At 43.4% G+C, this 19,204-nt stretch overlaps 1 protein-coding gene across 2 annotated transcripts in view; it reads right to left on the reverse strand.

The window, feature by feature from the left end:
* scn1lab (sodium channel, voltage-gated, type I like, alpha b) overlaps nucleotides 1-19,204 on the reverse strand; it is a 119,481-nt gene that overhangs the window by 66,246 nt on the left and 34,031 nt on the right. For both annotated transcript variants that reach the window (XM_061978273.1, XM_061978282.1), the window contains exons 5-10: nucleotides 15,312-15,440; nucleotides 8,580-8,671; nucleotides 4,896-5,189; nucleotides 3,820-3,883; nucleotides 2,038-2,179; nucleotides 1,744-1,950 (exon numbers count right to left, since the gene is read on the reverse strand). In XM_061978273.1, the coding sequence (XP_061834257.1) occupies nucleotides 1,744-1,950; nucleotides 2,038-2,179; nucleotides 3,820-3,883; nucleotides 4,896-5,189; nucleotides 8,580-8,671; nucleotides 15,312-15,440 (928 nt within the window). The remainder of the gene's footprint in view (nucleotides 1-1,743; nucleotides 1,951-2,037; nucleotides 2,180-3,819; nucleotides 3,884-4,895; nucleotides 5,190-8,579; nucleotides 8,672-15,311; nucleotides 15,441-19,204) is intronic.

Below are 19,204 nucleotides of genomic sequence, written 5' to 3' on the forward strand. Positions count from 1 at the left end.
TATGCCTCTCTTTGGGCTGGAAAATCCTGAAGTCTGAATAGTTCTGATTGTAACATAATGCTGACTTTATATGCTTTCCAAATACCATCCTTTATCTTCCGCTTATCCAGGGTTGGATCACGGGGGCAGCAGCCTAAGCAAACAAGCCCAGACTTCCCTCCCCCTAGTCACTTCTTCCAGCTCCTCCCGAGGGATCCCGAGGCATTCCCAGGTCAGCTGGGAGACACAGTCCCCCGAACGTGTCTTGAGTCTTCACTGCGGCTTGCCACCGATCTGACGTGCCCTAAACAACTCCACAGAGAGGCGTTCGGGGGCAACCTGACAAGATGCTCGAACCACCTCATCCGGCTCATCTCGATGTTGAGGAGCAGCGGCTTTACTTTGAGCTCCTCCCGAATGACAGAGCTTCTCATCCTATCTCAAAAGGAGAGCCCTGCCAACCACTGAGGAAAGTAATTTCAGCCGCTTTTACCCGTGATCTTGTCCTTTCGGTCATAACCCAAAACTTATGACCATAGATGAGGATAGGAAGGTAGATCGACCGGTAAATCGAGAGCTTTGCATTGCCTTCTGGCTCAGCTCTTTTTTCACCACGACGGACCGATAAAGTGTCCGTATCACTGAAGACACTGCCCCAATCCGCCAGTCAATCTCAAGATCCACTCTTCTCTCACTTGTGAACAAGACTCTGCGGTACTCCTCCACTTGGGGCAAGATCTCCTCTCCAGCCCGGAGATGGCACTCCACCCTTTTTCGGGCGAGAACCATGGACTGGGACAATACATTTTCGATAGTTTAGGTAACATGTTGAAGAGGTTCATTTAGCCTACTTATGTGTATTTATAAATGGTTGATTTATATAGGCTAAATTAACCTATATAGTGGTAGGCTTCTTCGTCAACAGGGACGAAGGAGCCTACCAACTATCCCACACCTGGGACACAGTCCTGCAGGGCCGCCCCCGGCCGTTTGGTAGACATCCAGACGACAGGGGGCGCCCCGCCCTATCCCCGGTGCACACCAGGGGACACCGCCATCCCACCACTTCAGGTGGGATGGAACAATCCATATAACATGTCACAGATGACATCACCCTAACATTACGTGACACCTCTGATGAAGGCTGCAGAAGCAAGATAGCCGAAACTTGTCAGGTACAAAACTTTACCTTACTAGCCTATATAAATCAACCATTTATAAATAAAGTTTAGGTAAACATTTCAAGCAGATTAACTCCTGTCCCCCTTTCTTTCATAATTTTTTTTCAAACATTACATAATTCTAGATTAGTTTTGGGCCAGCGGAATTTATGAGGATGCCTTAATTTAGGGTGTTGTAAAAAAAAAAGTAAGAGTAAAAAAAATCAATACAATCACTCTAAGCTAAAATATATAATAGGCTAGAAATAAATGAGAGCTTTGTCAAATAAGATGAGATTTTAATAAAATGTGCCTTGTGTGCGTAATTTTATAGCAAACTATCCCTTTTGCACATTTAGCAGCAATTAAACACAATTTATTAAAATCAGATCCCATTTAACATTTTCTGATATTTGCATCTGCCCAATCTTTAGATCAGTTTATGTAAAATCCACACACATTTCTGCATCCAAACAAAACTAAAACGTCATGAGGATGCCAAATATTAGCAGTTTGCACATTATCGTATCATGTGACACATTTATGCCACATACACATACAGTAAGCATAAGGATCAAAGTGAGAAAATAAACCTTTTTCTTACCTGTGCTTCCTCTTGCTGTCTCTTCAGCTGCTCCAGCATCGCCTGGAACTCCTCCTCCTTCTGCTGAGCCTCCTCAATTGTGGCCTGGTTCTGCTCATCATAAGCCATGGCCACAACAGCCAAAATCAAATTGACAAGGTAGAAGGATCCCAGGAAGATAACCAGCACAAAGAAGACCATGTAGGGCTTCCCTGCCGCGCGCAATGTCTGATGGATCCAAAAATGCAATGGACACAATAGTTAATCAAAAAGCCAAGAAACAACACATATATAAAATTCAAAAGCACTGCAAACCTGCTGGTAGAGGTTTTCCCAGTAGTCCTGGGTCATGAGACGGAACAGAGACAGGAAAGCCCAGCCAAAGGTGTCAAAGCTTGTGTATCCATAGTTAGGATTACGACCCGCTTTGACACATATATAGCCTTCTGGACAAAGCCTGTTACAGAAAGACATATTTTAAGTGTAGAGTTCTAACACTATATTTATAAACACAGTGTCACCTCCGGGTTGACTACCATGTGGCCGCTAATATAGAACACACCTGTTTTTTGATATGGTTACGGCAGTTTGGCAAAAATAAAGTTCTTGATCACAATTATGTTTTTGTAGCAACAAATTTGTAAACAAATAAACAATTTAAGGGAAAAAAATATACACAATGTACAGTATGTGTATATGTATGTTTGTACAGTGAATGTGTGTTTACATTATATATACTATATGTACATCCACGTGGCTTGATCGGCTGCGCTGCCCCCGCATCAAGCCACTGACACAGACCCCACAGCACGAGTCCGGAACAGACGGCACGGACCCGGCCCAACAGGAAACGAAACCTGCGCGACGCCTCACAAAACGGAAAAGACGACTGACCACCCAATCCACCCCCATTAAAAAAAAATTATAAATAAAACTAAATTAAAAAAAATTAAAAACCTCACACCCTCAGCGAGGTCTCTACACGGGAATGGCAGGCCACCAGATCCCAGTCCCCAGAGCCTGATAATGTATCGTTAATTTGGATTTCCTCCATCTCCTCTCTACAATCCTGCAATTTCTTTTCAACTGACGTAATTCCTCGTTGTTTCTCTACGGAAGTGAAGATTTTGTTTTCATTGTTTTTATTAAAAGTGGAGCAACTGAGTTCAGAGTTTATTTTAGTTTACTGTTAAAATGATGATGTCGCATGATGCAGGTAAAATTTCAGTAGGAGCATTTCGTAAAATCCTAATAAAATTTGCAGCCACTTCAGAAGTTAAGTAGCGTTTCCTTAGTGTTGTAGCTACTTCTGGTCCGGTCTGGCTGCGACACAAACCAAATACTAAATATCAAAATATCTAACTAAGCTAGACACAAATAATGCAACAGGAGAAGTATCTCAATGCTTCTTCTTTGTAAACTATATATGTACAGCACATATGGGCATATAAATCAACAATATTAGTTGCCTCGATAGCTGGACAAAAAAAGGGAATGTGATTCAATGTAGGTCAATATAGGCCAAGCTATGTGAAACAAAACATCTTAGCTTTGTGGTATAGATGACAAACCACATTATTGTAATGAATAATGATATACAGTAGCTCATGAATTCATTACATTGTTACTGAGGGCCAATAAAAATTTTTGTGGTGACCTAAAATAGTCCCCGGGCCACATTTTGGACACCACTGGTTTATAATTTTTTCTTTTAGTAAAGTGCAAGGATGCAGACAACTACAACAGTACAAATTTAAAGACTGTAAATTATGATTTTATTTTTAGTAAAGTTCCTTATTGGTTGAAGTGCATGATTAACCTGCTTTCCGAGTACATGCATGGCACACGTCCTGTCCTTCACTTTGTATGTACTGAATGTTCAGTATCGAATAAGAATTAATGTACTATTAAACCACAAGTGGTATGAATGTTCAATACTTGTGCAAATGACCTGTTGGAATTGATTTAGGCATTCTGCAACAAAATAGCATGCTTTAATTGTATAGTCTAGTTTTTTTAATTACATTTTTGACTGACTGTGATGTGAGTACAGCAGACAACGCAGACAACTATACGAAATCATTTGTCAAGACTTACCCAGCCCCGATGCCATTTCCACAAAGCAGAGCATCCTTGCTACCAGGGAGGTAATAGTAATTACCTAAAAGACAGGAAAACAGATTTATTCAAACGTTTTTTAAAAACTCTCCCATTGATAGTACTATATTACGATATGTGATAGTACTGGGTACTATATTACCCAACTGCAGGGTAATATAGTACAATAGTTTAAGAGAGGGATGCTGCAAGCTAAAAACACTACTGTGTTTGAATGATTAAAGTAACAGAATAAGAAAAATACTGAAGTGAAAGAATAGCATCACAGGCTTTCAACTAACTTAAGGTTGAGAGTTAACCACTTAAACGCCAGGCTATTTTGTTTGAAAAAGACCAATAAATAAAATACGTGATTACGTTCCCATAAAAGTAATTTCCAATGTAAGTTTTCTAACACTATATATTAGAAGCATTAATGGCTTCTCTAAGTGCGTGCAGTGTTTAATTGACTGATTGTTATCAATAGTCAGAATAACAGCTGTGTTTGATTAGTGTAGGATCTGACTGCTAAACAAACTAGCTATGGTGACTAATTTAATAATAAATTAAATGATCTAATTAATCCATTTAACTGACTACAGTTTAATTGGCAATTATTTAATGCAATTATTTTTGCTATTATGGTTTTATAAATTTTTAGTTTATACTAGGACATTTTGCTTGAAATAAACAAACATTAAATGATCATTAAGCAGATGAAGCTGCTTGTTAGGTGAGTTTTGGCGGTAGAAAAATTAATGGGCGGCAGTTCAGGCATCAGCTTGAAGGAATTTTTTTAGTATCTGGACCTTTTTTTAATTTGAGTTGAAAACCGCTTACAGCACGGTGTATAATATATACACCAACATGCTGCAAACTGCAGATGGAAATTAGCCTTTGGCTACAATCTGGCACATTCAAATTGTATGTGCACTGCCCCATGTAACAAAGATAAAACAAATATAACTAATGGCAACTTCTTATCAGAAGTTTTGTTATACAGCTATACACACAGTTACCACAAATTTCTTGTATTTGACTTAGAATTCATGCATTGTAATTTAAACTTGGCCTACGCTCATTACTGATGTACTCGGTCCAGTTGAAGTTGCTCCCTGTGCTGTTCAAGAATGTGTTGTTTACTTCTGCTGCCAGGTTGCTGTCGAAAATTAGCATGTCGTCGGCAATAGCATTGCTGCTGTTGGTGGCGTTGATAGCAATCGGCATGCGCACGCATTTCTGCCTCAGGTTACCCATGAAGAGTTGGAGGCCGATGAGAGCAAACACGCTGAGGCAGAACACTGTCAGGATCATCACATCCGACAGCTTTTTAACTGACTGGATCAATGCTCCGACAATGGTCTTCAAACCTGAATGGCACACAGGGTAACATTGAGGATTTATTAGTACCTGCTACAAACTTTTAAAGGCCTACTGAAACCCACTACTACCGACCACGCAGTCTGATAGTTTATATATCAATGATGAAATCTTAACATTGCAACACATGCCAATAGTTTATTAAAGTGCAATTTTAAATTTCGCGCGACATATCCTGCTCAAAACGTCTCGGTATGATGACGTCAGCGCGTGACGTCGCGGATTGTGGAGGACATTTTGAGACAGCATGGTGGCCAGCTATTAAGTCGTCTGTTTCATCGCAAAATTCCACAGTATTCTGGACATCTGTGTTGGTGAATCTTTTGCAATTTGTTCAATGAATAATGGAGACAGCAAAAAAGAAAGCTGTAGGTGGGAAGCGGTGTATTGCGGCTGACTTCAGCAACACAAACACGGCCGGTGTTTCATTGTTTACATTCCCGAAAGATGACAGTCAATCTTTACTATTGGCCTGTGGAGAACTGGGACAACAGAGACTTTTACCAGGAGGACTTTGAGTTGGATACGCAGACACGCTTGATCGCTTGCCCGTACGTGCGTACCGCTATGTGCATGTCTTGTAAATAATTCAATGTATACACCCTGATGATTATCTTGTGTGATGACTGTATTATGATGATAGTATATATCTGTATCATGAATCAATTTAAGTGGACCCCGACTTAAACAAGTTGAAAAACTTATTTGAGTGTTACCATTTAGTGGTCAACTGTACGGAATATGTACTTCACTGTGCAACCTACTAATAAAAGTCTCAAAAAGTCTCACGTACATAACTTTGGGGACTTTGGGGAAATATATGTGCTGTATGAACTTTGGGGAGGTGAACGGTACTTTGGGCTGTGGGATTGAGTGTGTTGTGCAGGTGTTTGAGTTGTATTGTCGGGTTATATGGACGGGAGGGGGGAGGTGTTTGTTATGCGGGATTAATTTGTGGCATATTAAATATAAGCCTGGTTGTGTTGTGGCTAATAGAGTATATATATGTCTTGTGTTTATTTACTGTTTTAGTCATTCCCAGCTGAATATCAAGTCCCACCCGCCTCTCACAGCATCTTCCCTATCTGAATCGCTCCCACTGCCCTCTAGTCCTTCACTCTCACTTTCCTCATCCACAAATCTTTCATCCTCGCTCAAATTAATGGGGAAATCGTCGCTTTCTCGGTCCGAGTCGCTCTCGCTGCTGGTGGCCATGATTGTAAACAATGTGCGGATGTGAGGAGCTCCACAACCTGTGACGTCGCGCTACTCGTCTGCTACTTCCGGTAGAGGCAAGGCTTTTTTATCAGCGACCAAAAGTTGCGAACTTTATTGTCGATGTTCTCTACTAAATCCTTTCAGCAAAAATATGGCAATATCGCGAAATGATCAAGTATGACACATAGAATGGACCTGCTATCCCCGTTTAAATAAGAAAATCACATTTCAGTAGGCCTTTAAAGAGAAAAATCTAGCACAAAGGTAACAAGCATTTTTGGACTGTCATGCAGGAACCAAGCTGACACAGGTCACTGTTTTTAATGGATACAGCTGTAGTCTCGATGGAAGTACTTGTAATGGCGATGTAATATTCAAATGCACTTTAAGTTAGTGAAAAAAATTAAACATGTGTTTCCTGTTCCAGAAGGGTATTACTTCAACGTATCAAGAAAACAACAAATGAAATTACTGAAACTTCTTCAAATTGGAACGATCCGCTTTAGGTAGGTCTTTATTGTCATTGCACAAGTACAACGAAATTTAGTTTTTCAGCACAAACCCATTTAAGGTTAGACAAACAAACAGTGTACAGGGTTACAAAACAGGAACGCTGATGGGTCGCGCTGATGGGTTACCTCCCTGCCTTTTATTTTGTATTGTATCCCACTAATAACTCCTTTCTTGTGTTTCCTCTGCAGATGTCTTTACTTCCAGTGCGGGGTGCAGCAAAGAGACACACCTGCAGCCGCTTGCCAATCAGTGGTATTCAAAACCACAGCAGCTGGAGCAGGAAAACGCCAGATTTCTTCTCTTCTGAGACAGCTACACTTCTTGTTACCATGCCAAGAACTGTCAGTGTTGGTCACGTTCTTTCCCTCTTTGAGTTTCTTCAATTATGTCCAGGTCATGTGATCGCTGGGGTTTGTCTGTCTTTCTGTTGGTTAGTTAGCAGCATAACTCAAAGATTTTGGGCAGATTTTGATCAAACTTTCAGGAAATGTCCCAAATAGGATACTAAACAATTGATTAGATTTTGGGCCTGTTTTGGATAATACCAGTTTGAACTTGTGCATGTACGCTAGCGCTTCCGCAGAGACAAAAACAATTTATGATTGACCATACTTGTCATCCTTCCCATTTTTACCCATTTACGTTTTTTTTGTCTTTCTTTCCCAGCGTCTTTCCGGTCCAATTTTCTCCTCGTATTTTGCTGTCCATTAAAAAATATCCTCTCCAGTACTGCAGCGATCAAGTCTACTCGACTTGACTGATAGGTGACAATTGGGGGTGGGGATCTCAAAAAAAAAAAAAAATTCAAATGAATCGCGATTTTTGTTTATAACGATTCTTAAATCGATTTAAAAAAAATCTAAAATCTTTATTTAAAATGTATTTTTTTAATCTGTCCTGTCTAGCCACTCAGGCAAATCATATTGTTGATGTGCTGTTATCTGGTGTACAAATTTACTTTCGAAATGAGAAGTGTTGGATATTTCTCTTGTTGCCTTATTTGTGTTTGACTTAAATAAATGTTTGGGTAGAATTTTATATTTATATTCAACCCACTAACTACCAAATACATCTGTCAAAGTGGATAGCTTAGTGGTTGGCAACAATCTTTTGTGATACAAGGGATGTGGGTTTGGGTCCTGTGTATGCCATGAATTATTTTAAATCAATACAACGGTAATTTTTGATGAAAAACCCTTATCTTTACCAAGTTTTCTTAGGAAATTTCCCATATTTTGAAATGCAAATGTTGACAGGTATGTTACTGACAAAAGGGTTCACTGTGTTTATTTCAGACGTCTGGATTCAAGAATTTTAAACTTTTGTTAGGTTAGGACCTGGTGGAAGTCTGTGCTCTCTGAGTGCTTTTCTTTTTATTTATATTTTGTATAGCCTATGTTAGGATTAGCTTTGCCACATGTCTTCCTGCCATTCTTGTTGCTCCACTTTTGTTGCACCTCTATGCCTAGAATTCTTAAGTGGTAACTTCTGGTTAGTTTCAAAGGATTTACACAATGTTACACATGCTCATGGACACACAAAACAGACACACTCATGCCATCACCAAAGAAAAATTAAAGGAATTAACAAAAAAAGGGGACAGGGAGCGTAAATTGTCACACAATAAGGATAAAATCAGGTGGCATTACCTGGTATCACTGAGATAGTTTTCAAAGCTCTCAGTACTCTGAATGTGCGCAGAGCTGAAACGTTCCCGAGGTTTACAAACTCTGTTATATACCTGCAGAATTACAGTAGATAGACAGTTATGATGCAGCATTAAACAATCATGGGCTACTACTACTGAACACATTTCCTTTCTTCCTAGATCATCACTTTTCTCCTGAGTGAGCAAATGTTGATTAAACTCCACATTTGCTTCTGGAGTTTTGAACTACTTTGGAGCTTTCTGACCACTGTCATTACCACAAAAGAAGTTACAATTATTAGCATTCCCTGCTGGTGGATTGTAACCAGGATAAGTACAGCATAAAAATGTAAACAGAAGAAGGAGACAAAAATAAGATTGTTATTCAAACATGCTGTCATCAGCTGATAAAGAGTTTAAAGAAGAACTGCATTTTTTTGGAATTTTTTGTATCAGTCACAATATTTATGCGAAAACAAATTATTATGTGGAAATGTTGATCATCGGTCCTGCTAGACACCGGCACTTATTAAATAGCACCTTAGCATTTGACAATAAAACAATTGTACAAAGCGACTCGGTAAAGAATCTTGATATTATCTTTGATTGACAAGCACACATGTTTTTTTTTGTTATGCACTCTAAAAAAACACTAGCAAGAGACAGCTCACAATGAAAGTATATAGTTATTTGAGAAGACAAGATGAACGCAATCGATTTACTTTGAGGAAAATACAGACATGACGCCATATTAAAGGACTTAAAAAGAAGCTTGCATGCTAAAAAAATTGCAAAGAAAAAGGAAAAACACCTGCAAGCCCCTACCAAACTAAAAATGCAAAGAACATCATCGACAAAGCAAAGAAGGCGCTCATCGGAGAGTGAATTAGGACAACGACAAACAAGATCGACATCAACATGGAAATAAGGGAGAAAAATGCCCAATCCAATCCAACCATCCATTTTCTACCGCTTGTCCCGTTGGACACATTTAAATAAAAATACGATCCAGGTCGCCATTTGGACGAGGTAATCACCACACACATTATATGAACAGGAATTTAATATCCGAAAACAACGCCAAATAGAAAAATTAAACAATAAAAATGAAAAACACACGAAAACAAACACAGTAGTAATGAGAAATGGATATGCAACTTATAGCGGAATTTTACGAAACCAGAAAAGGCAGTTTTCTCAAGAGGCTAAGCCTCTTGAGAAAACTGCCTTTGCAATCACACCTAAAGCAATTCCATATAAAGAATGTATATTAGCCACAGAACTAGCATGCAATAAAATTCAAAACCCAGGAAAAAAAAGTTTACTTTCATAATGCGGTAGCAGGAATATTAAAAGCATTCAAACTTCCAAAAAGCAACATTTTAAAGAAAGAGGAAAAAGCATGGGTTCCCTCCAGGTACTCCGGCTTCCTCCCACCTCCAAGAACATGCACCTGGCAACACTAAATTGGCCCTAGAGTGTGAATGTGAGTGTGAATGTTGTCTGTCTATCTGTGTTGGCCATGCGATGAGCTGGCGACTTGTCAAGGGTGTACCCCGCCACCGCCCCAATGCATCTGAGATAGGCTCCAGCACCCCCCCACCCGCAACCCGAAAGGGACAAGCGGTAGAAATGGAAAAAGCAATATCCATCCATCCATCCATTTTCTACCGCTTGTCCCTTTTGGGGTCGCGGGGGGTGCTGAAGCCTATTTCCGCTGCATTCGGGCGGAAGGTGGGGTACACCCTGGACAAGTTGCCACCTCATCACAGGGAATTGAAAAACATAACTCTTAAAAAGGATGCAACATTCACTCATGATGTCACATTATTATTCACAAAACCCCCCGTAGATGCAACCCTTCATATTGTCACAGAAAGACTCAAACAAGACATAACCCTCAATCAATCAATCAATTAATCCATCCATCCATCTTCTTCCGCTTATCCGAGGTCGGGTCGCGGGGGCAGCAGCCTAAGCAGGGAAGCCCAGACTTCCCTCTCCCCAGCCACTTCGTCCAGCTCCTCCCGGGGGATCCCGAGGCGTTCCCAGGCCAGCCGGGAGACATAGTCTTCCCAACGTGTCCTGGGTCTTCCTCGTGGCCTCCTACCGGTCGGACATGCCCTAAACACCTCCTTAGGGAGGCGCTCGGGTAGCATCCTGACCAGATGCCCGAACCACCTCATCTGGCTCCTCTCGATGTGGAGGAGCAGCGGCTTTACTTTGAGCTCCCCCCGGATGACAGAGCTTCTCACCCTATCTCTAAGGGAGAGCCCCGCCACCCGGCGGAGGAAACTCATTTCGGCCGCTTGTACCCGTGATCTTGTCCTTTCGGTCATAACCCAAAGCTCATGACCATAGGTGAGGATGGGAACGTAGATCGACCGGTAAATTGAGAGCTTTGCCTTCCGGCTCAGCTCCTTCTTCACCACAACGGATCGATACAGCGTCCGCATTACTGAAGACGCCGCACCGATCCGCCTGTCGATCTCACGATCCACTCTTCCCTCACTCGTGAACAAGACTCCGAGGTACTTGAACTCCTCCACTTGGGGCAAGATCTCCTCCCCAACCCGGAGATGGCACTCCACCCTTTTCCGGGCGAGAACCATGGACTCGGACTTGGAGGTGCTGATTCTCATCCCAGTCGCTTCACACTCAGCTGCGAACCGATCCAGTGAGAGCTGAAGATCCTGGCTAGATGAAGCCATCAGGACCAAATCATCTGCAAAAAGCAGAGACCTAATCCTGCAGCCACCAAACCGGATCCCCTCAACGCCTTGACTGCGCCTAGAAATTCTGTCCATAAAAGTTATGAACAGAATCGGTGACAAAGGGCAGCCTTGGCGGAGTCCAACCCTCACCGGAAACGTGTCCGACTTACTGCCGGCAATACGAACCAAGCTCTGACACTGATCATACAGGGAGCGGACCGCCACAATCAGACAGTCCGAAACCCCATACTCTCTGAGCACTCCCCACAGGACTTCCCGAGGGACACGGTCGAATGCCTTCTCCAAGTCCACAAAGCACATGTAGACTGGTTGGGCAAACTCCCATGCACCCTCAAGGACCCTGCCGAGAGTATAGAGCTGGTCCACAGTTCCACGACCAGGACGAAAACCACACTGTTCCTCCTGAATCCGAGGTTCGACTATCCGGCGTAGCCTCCTCTCCAGTACACCTGAATAGACCTTACCGGGAAGGCTGAGGAGTGTGATCCCACGATAGTTAGAACACACCCTCTGGTTCCCCTTTTTAAAGAGAGGAACCACCACCCCGGTCTGCCAATCCAGAGGTACTGCCCCCGATGTCCACGCGATGCTGCAGAGTCTTGTCAACCAAGACAGCCCTACAGCATCCAGAGCCTTAAGGAACTCCGGGCGGATCTCATCCACCCCCGGGGCCTTGCCACCGAGGAGCTTTTTAACTACCTCAGCAACTTCAGCCCCAGAAATAGGAGAGCCCACCACAGACTCCCCAGGCACTGCTTCCTCATAGGAAGACGTGTTGGTGGGATTGAGGAGGTCTTCGAAGTATTCCCTCCACCGATCCACAACTTCCGCAGTCGAGGTCAGCAGAACACCATCCGCACCATACACGGTGTTGGTAGTGCACTGCTTCCCCTTTCTGAGGCGGCGGATGGTGGTCCAGAATTGCTTCGAAGCCGTCCGGAAGTCGTTTTCCATGGCTTCCCCGAACTCCTCCCATGTCCGAGTTTTTGCCTCCGCGACTGCTGAAGCCGCACACCGCTTGGCCTGTCGGTACCTGTCCGCTGCCTCAGGAGTCCCATGAGCCAAAAGAACCCGATAGGACTCCTTCTTCAGCTTGACGGCATCCCTCACCGCCGGTGTCCACCAACGGGTTCTAGGATTACCGCCACGACAGGCACCAACTACCTTGCGGCCACAGCTCCAATCAGCCGCCTCGACAATAGAGGTGCGGAACATGGTCCACTCGGACTCAATGTCCAGCACCTCCCTCGTGACATGTTCAAAGTTCTTCCGGAGGTGGGAATTGAAACTCTCTCTGACAGGAGACTCTGCCAGACGTTCCCAGCAAACCCTCACAATGCGTTTGGGCCTGCCAGGTCTGTCCGGCATCCTCCCCCACCATCGCAGCCAACTCACCACCAGGTGGTGATCGGTAGAAAGCTCCGCCCCTCTCTTCACCCGAGTGTCCAAAACATGAGGCCGCAAATCCGATGACACAACTACAAAGTCGATCATAGAACTGCGGCCTAGGGTGTCCTGGTGCCAAGTGCACATATGGACACCCTTATGCTTGAACATGGTGTTCGTTATGGACAATCCGTGACGGGCACAAAAGTCTAATAACAAAACACCACTTGGGTTCAGATCCGGGCGGCCATTCTTCCCAATCACGCCTCTCCAGGTTTCACTGTCGTTGCCAATATGAGCGTTGAAGTCCCCCAGTAAAACGAGGGAATCACCCGGGGGAGCACTCTCAAGTACTCCCTCGAGTGAATCCAAAAAGGGTGGGTACTCTGAGCTGCTGTTTGGCGCGTAAGCGCAAACAACAGTCAGGACCCGTCCCCCCACCCGAAGGCGGAGGGAAGCTACCCTCTCGTCCACCGGGTTGAACTCCAACATGCAGGCTCTGAGCCGGGGGGCAACAAGAATTGCCACCCCAGCCCGTCGCCTCTCACTGCTGGCAACGCCAGAGTGGAAGAGAGTCCAGCCCCTCTCGAGAGAACTGGTTCCAGAGCCCTTGCTGTGCGTCGAGGTGAGTCCGACTATATCCAACCGGAACTTCTCTACCTCGCGCACTAGCTCAGGCTCCTTCCCCCCCAGCGAGGTGACGTTCCACGTCCCAAGAGCTAGCTTCTGTAGCCGAGGATCGGACCGCCAAGTGCCCTGCCTTCGGCTACCGCCCAGCTCACATTGCACCCGACCTCTATGGCCCCTGCTATGGGTGGTGAGCCCATTGGAGGGGGGACCCACGTTGCCTCTTCGGGCTGTGCCCGGCCGGGCCCCATGGGGACAGGCCCGGCCACCAGGCGCTCGCCATCGTGCCCCAACTCCGGGCCTGGCTCCGGAGGGGGGCCCCGGTGACCCGCGTCCGGGCGAGGGAAATCTGAGTCTCGGTTCTTGCATTTCCATAGAAGTCTTCGAGCTGCTCTTTGTCTGATCCCTCACCTAGGACCTGTTTGTCTTGGGAGACCCTACCAGGGGGCATGGAAGCCCCCGGACAACATAGCTCCTAGGATCATTGGGACACGCAAACTCCTCTACCACGTTAAGGTGGCAGCTCAGAGAGGATAATCAATTAATCAAAGTTTATTTATATAGCTCTTAATCAAAAATGCCTCAAAGGGCTGCCAGACACGCACAAACCTGACAATAAATGACATCACCAGTTTACTACATTTCGTCTCCAAATCTACATACTTTCAGTACAACACAGTGATTCATAGACAGAAGGAAACGTTATGTAGACAACATTAGAAATAACAAAGATTAGAGCATACAGCACACAAGAGCATACAGATCACCTGAACACAATAGACAGCACTGGTAACATACAATTTACACATTAAGAAGAAACAAACAGGACAATAGCATTTCTGGACAAAAACTTACACCACAAAGAAGATAGCAACATTCAAACTACAGTATACAGAAAACCCATACATACAGACCAGTATCTTCTCTGGACATCAGAACATCCAACTGCACAAAAACGCTCTGTAGTCAGAACACTTTACAACCGGACTAACGTCATAAAGGATGAAAAGGAGAAAAACACATCCAACATGCTCTCACATGCTGCCAGTATCCAAGATGGGCCATAGAAAAAGGAAAACACCAAGCAAGGCAGAAAAAATACAAAAAAGCAAAACAAAAACAAGAAATCAACAAGAGAAATATAGATACTGTAACACTACCATACATCAGAGGAATAACAGAACCCATACAATGCACCATAAAAATGTTTCAAATAAAACGCAGCAGTAAAACCCCACAAGAAACTATAACAACAAGTGGTACACCCAAAGGACACAATAACACAGGCTCGGAAATGTGATGTCATCTATGAAATCCCATGCAAAACATGCAATAAAACATATATTGGAGAGACCGGACGATCCTTTAATGCAAGCAAGTGAGAATTGGGGTGATGTGATCCCTTTTTTTGGTTCCTGTTAAAAGTTGTGGGACAGAGTTCTGGACTAACTATAAGCATGAAAGTGCATTGTTATTTATTCCAGTGTAAAGTGCATTACAGTAATCCAGATGTGATTTGATAAATGTGTGCATGACCTGTTCAAATTGCTTAAAAGATAAAACATATTTGACCTTTGAAAAAGCCGAAGATGATAAAAATCGATTAACAACGGTGACCAACATAAATACATTTTCAATAGTAAAACCATAAGTTAAAACAAAGTCTAAAGTGTGTCTGTGCATTTGTGGCAGTTTTTATCGAATTAAAAGCATTGACCAATTCTAAAAAGTATTTTGCCATGGGCTTGGAGGGACAACACACATGAATAGTCAAATCACCAGCGATTAAAAAGATGTAGTACCTAATGAGCATGGGCGCAATAAAATTGAAAAAGTCCTTGATAAAACCTTTTGTTGTATTTAGAAGGTCAATAAACTAAATACCATTGTTTTAAAATGTGGCTTTCATGTAATTAATAGATAGCTTTTCTTTTTTACAAGGTAAAATGTTTATTGGCTTCAGATAACACACTCAAAATACTTACGCCATTAGGATGACGCTAAAGTCCAGCCAGTTCCACGGGTCACGCAGGAAAGTGAATTTTCCCATACAGAACCCTCTGGCCAGGATCTTTATGAGAGACTCAAAGGTGTAAATCCCTGTGAATGTGTATCTGGCAAAAAAGAGAAACAAGAAACAAATGTAAGTTTGTGTTTATACATGTAGTCTGACACTGAACCAGAAAATTAAGTAAGATATTAAGTTCCCACTTTGTGCAGTTATTATGTGAGCGTTCACACTTGTATTTTCATGAGCAGACCAAATAATGCTCAATATGGCATATTCATAAAGTTGTGTCTTCATTGGACCGCGTATGAGATGTGTACATTGTGTGGCATACATAACCCATGCATCCAAAGCAATGTTTTCCTGGTTTTGTTCGATTGTAGGAACTGTAATTTCTGCAGTATTTTGCTGACCACCTCTGGTCTCTTTGACCCGAAAAATAACTTTTAAACATTGGACAGTGCTTTGCTGAACTCTTTTCACTGGTTCTTTACAGCTTTAGGACTCTCTGATCATTATCTGATTAACCTTATACCGACCTACAGGCAGCAGTTGAAAACTGCTAAACCTGTATTAATTACTGTGAAGAGATGATCAAAGGAATCAAAGCAGCAGTTATAGGTCTGCTCTTATTGTACTGACTGGAGTGTCAATAAAATTGCATCAGACAATCTTTGATGAACTCAGGATGGAGGACATGTGTGTGCAGACCAGGACCTTCTGCACATACAACAACAACAAACCCTGGTTTACACCTCAGTTAAGGAAACTGTCAGACCAGGAACAAATGAGACCAGGGGAGCTAAAAGGAGCTACATTGAGAAGCTAAAACAAAACTTCTCAGCTTTGTTTTCTCTCGCGTTCTCAAAGGCCCGCGAGAGATCACCAACTACAGGAAACCCACACCCCACCTTGTAGGTAACAATAGACTGGCTGAGGACCTGGATAACTTCTATTGCAGGTTTTCATAACCATAACCTCAACACTCTATCATAGTCTCTATCATACCTGCTCTCCCCACAACTCCCTTCCCCTTCCCCTCTAAACCCCACCTGCACTGACGATCTGTGAAAAGGATTTCCGTTAGTTTTTCCATAAACTAAAGATCAGAAAGGCTCCAGGACCAGACAGTGTGTGCCCCTCCTGCCTGAGACTCAGTGCTAAACAGCTGGCCCCCTTATCTTCGCGCAAAATCTTAAACTCATCACTAGAGCTGTGCGAAGTGCCCTCTTGCGTCAAAGACTCTACCATCATGACTTTATGAATTTCTTTAATAAGAAAATTTAACTAATTAGAAAGGAGATTAAAGACAACACATCCCAGCTCTAACTGGGTTCTATTAACACAGATACAAATGTATATACGACGGATATTTCCCTCCAAAATAGTCTCTCTCTTTTTGATGAAATAACATTAGAGGAACTCCTGCGGCGTGTAAATGAGATAAAACAAACAACATGTTTACTTGACTCACTTCCTGGGAAACTTATCAAGGAACTGTTTGTAATATTAGCACCATCATTGCTAAATATTATAAACGTATCACTTTCCTCCGACACTGTTCCCCTAGCTATCAAAAAAGCGGATACTCATCCTCTGCTCAAAAGACCTAACCTCGATCCTGACCTTATGGTAATCTACCAGGTGGTATACCACCTTACCTTTATTTCAAAAATCCTCAAAAAAAGGGGGATGTAGATCCACTCGACGTCCATTACACCGGTTGCCCAGGGGCGGGGGGTTTACTTGCCCTGATGTGGGATCTGAGCCGAGATGTCGTTGTGGCTTGTGCAGCCCTTTGAGACACTTGTGATTTAGGGCTTTATAAATAATCTTTGATTGATTGATTGGCTTCACGGTGGCAGAGGGGTTAGTGCATCTGCCTCACAATACGAAGGTCCTGAGTAGTCTTGGGTTCAATCCCGGGCTCGGGATCTTTCTGTGTGGAGTTTGCATGTTCTCCCCGTGACTGCGTGGGTTCCCTCCGGGTACTCCGGCTTCCTCCCACCTCCAAAGACATGCACCTGGGGATAAGTTGATTGGCAACACTAAATTGGCCCTAGTGTGTGGATGTGAGTGTGAATGTTGTCTGTCTATCTGTGTTGGCCCTGCGATGAGGTGGCGACTTGTCCAGGGTGTACCCCGCCTTCCGCCCGATTGTAGCTGAGATAGGCTCCAGCGCCCCCCGCGACCCCAAAGGGAATAAGCGGTAGAAAATGGATGGATGGATGGATGATTGATTGATTGATTGATCATCCCTGGCTCAAATAACCTTACCATCACAGGACTCAATGACTACAGATCCGTAGCCCTGATGTTTGTGGTCATGAAGTCATTTGAGAGACTGGTGCCACGCAACCTAAAGGTCATCACAGGTCCCTGCTGGACCGCCTGCAGTTTGCCTATCGAGTAAACAGGTCGGTGGAAGATGCAGTCAACATGGGACTGAACAACGTCCTGCATCACCTTGACTCCCCAGGGACCTACGCGAGAATCCTGTTTGTGGACTTCAACTTTGCATGTAACACTATTATCCTAAATATCCTGCACCGCAAACTCGCCTAACTCAAAGTGCAGGCCCTCCACCTGTCAGTGGATCACCAACTTCCTGACTGACAGGAGGCAACAGGTAAGGCCGGGGAGCATCACATTCAGCACCCGGACAATTAGCATCGGTGCTCACCAATGACTGCACTTCAGGGTATCCTTCTGTGAAACTCCTGTAGCTCGCAGATGACACCACCGATATCGGTCTTATACCGGATGGCGAAAAATCTGCCTATAGACTGAAGGTGGAACAACTGGCTCACTGGTGCAGTCAGAACCATCTGGAGCTGAATCCGCTCAAGACTGTGGAGATGAGAGTGGACTTCAGGGAAGCCCCTCCTCGCATCCCCACCCCCCCACCATTTTGAACAGCACAGTCTACTGTGGACTCTTTCAGGTTCCTGGGATCCACAATCTCATGGAACCTGAAGTGGACCTCCCACATAGACACAATCAGAAAAAAGGCACAGCAGAGGAAGTACTTCCAGTGTCAGCTCAAAGAGTTCAACCTTCCCCAGGAACTGCTGATCATGTTCTACACATCCATCATTCAGTTTGTCCTGTGTACCTCCATCAATGTCTGGTTTGATTCTGCAACCAAGCTTGACAGACACAGACTGCAACGGGCAATTAGGACCGCAGAAAAGATAATTGGTGTCGACCTGCCCCCCATCCAGGACGTATACCAGTCCAGGGTCAGGAAACGGGCAGGTACCATCACTGCAGATCCCACACACCATGGTCACATACTGTTCAAACTCCTCTCCTCTGACAAGCGTTACAAATCACTGTGCACCAAAACAACTAGTCATAAGAACAGTTTCAATCTGACGAATGCTGTGAAATAACTCGGGAACTAATCTGTGACCGTGAATGTACTACCTCATGTCCATGTCATCATCGTTTTGCTTTGCTCTATACACTACTGTAATATTATTTATTAGCCTTGCACATATTTGTTTTTTAGATACTAGTTTAAATTTCTAGTTAATCAATAATATTAGTTTTTACATTGAACCAGAGCATAGCCTTCCAAGTCAAATTCATTGTGTGTTAAACATACTTGGCCAAAAAAGCTGATTCTGATTCTGGTTATGACATACAGTACCTTATAAAAGTGAGTCCACCCCTAACCATTCTATAAATTTTATATATTTCATTGGACAACACTGAAGAAATTACACATTGATACAATGTCAAATATAGTACAGCTTGTATAACAGTGAAAAATAAGTATATCCACTTCCATTTATAAAAAAATAAATACCGTAAAAACTGAGCTGCACCTCATTAGCCAAGACCATATATCAGTTTACCCAGACA

The sequence above is a fragment of the Nerophis lumbriciformis genome, linkage group LG01 (genome assembly GCF_033978685.3).
Source record: "Nerophis lumbriciformis linkage group LG01, RoL_Nlum_v2.1, whole genome shotgun sequence".
Taxonomy (NCBI): Eukaryota; Metazoa; Chordata; class Actinopteri; order Syngnathiformes; family Syngnathidae; genus Nerophis; species Nerophis lumbriciformis.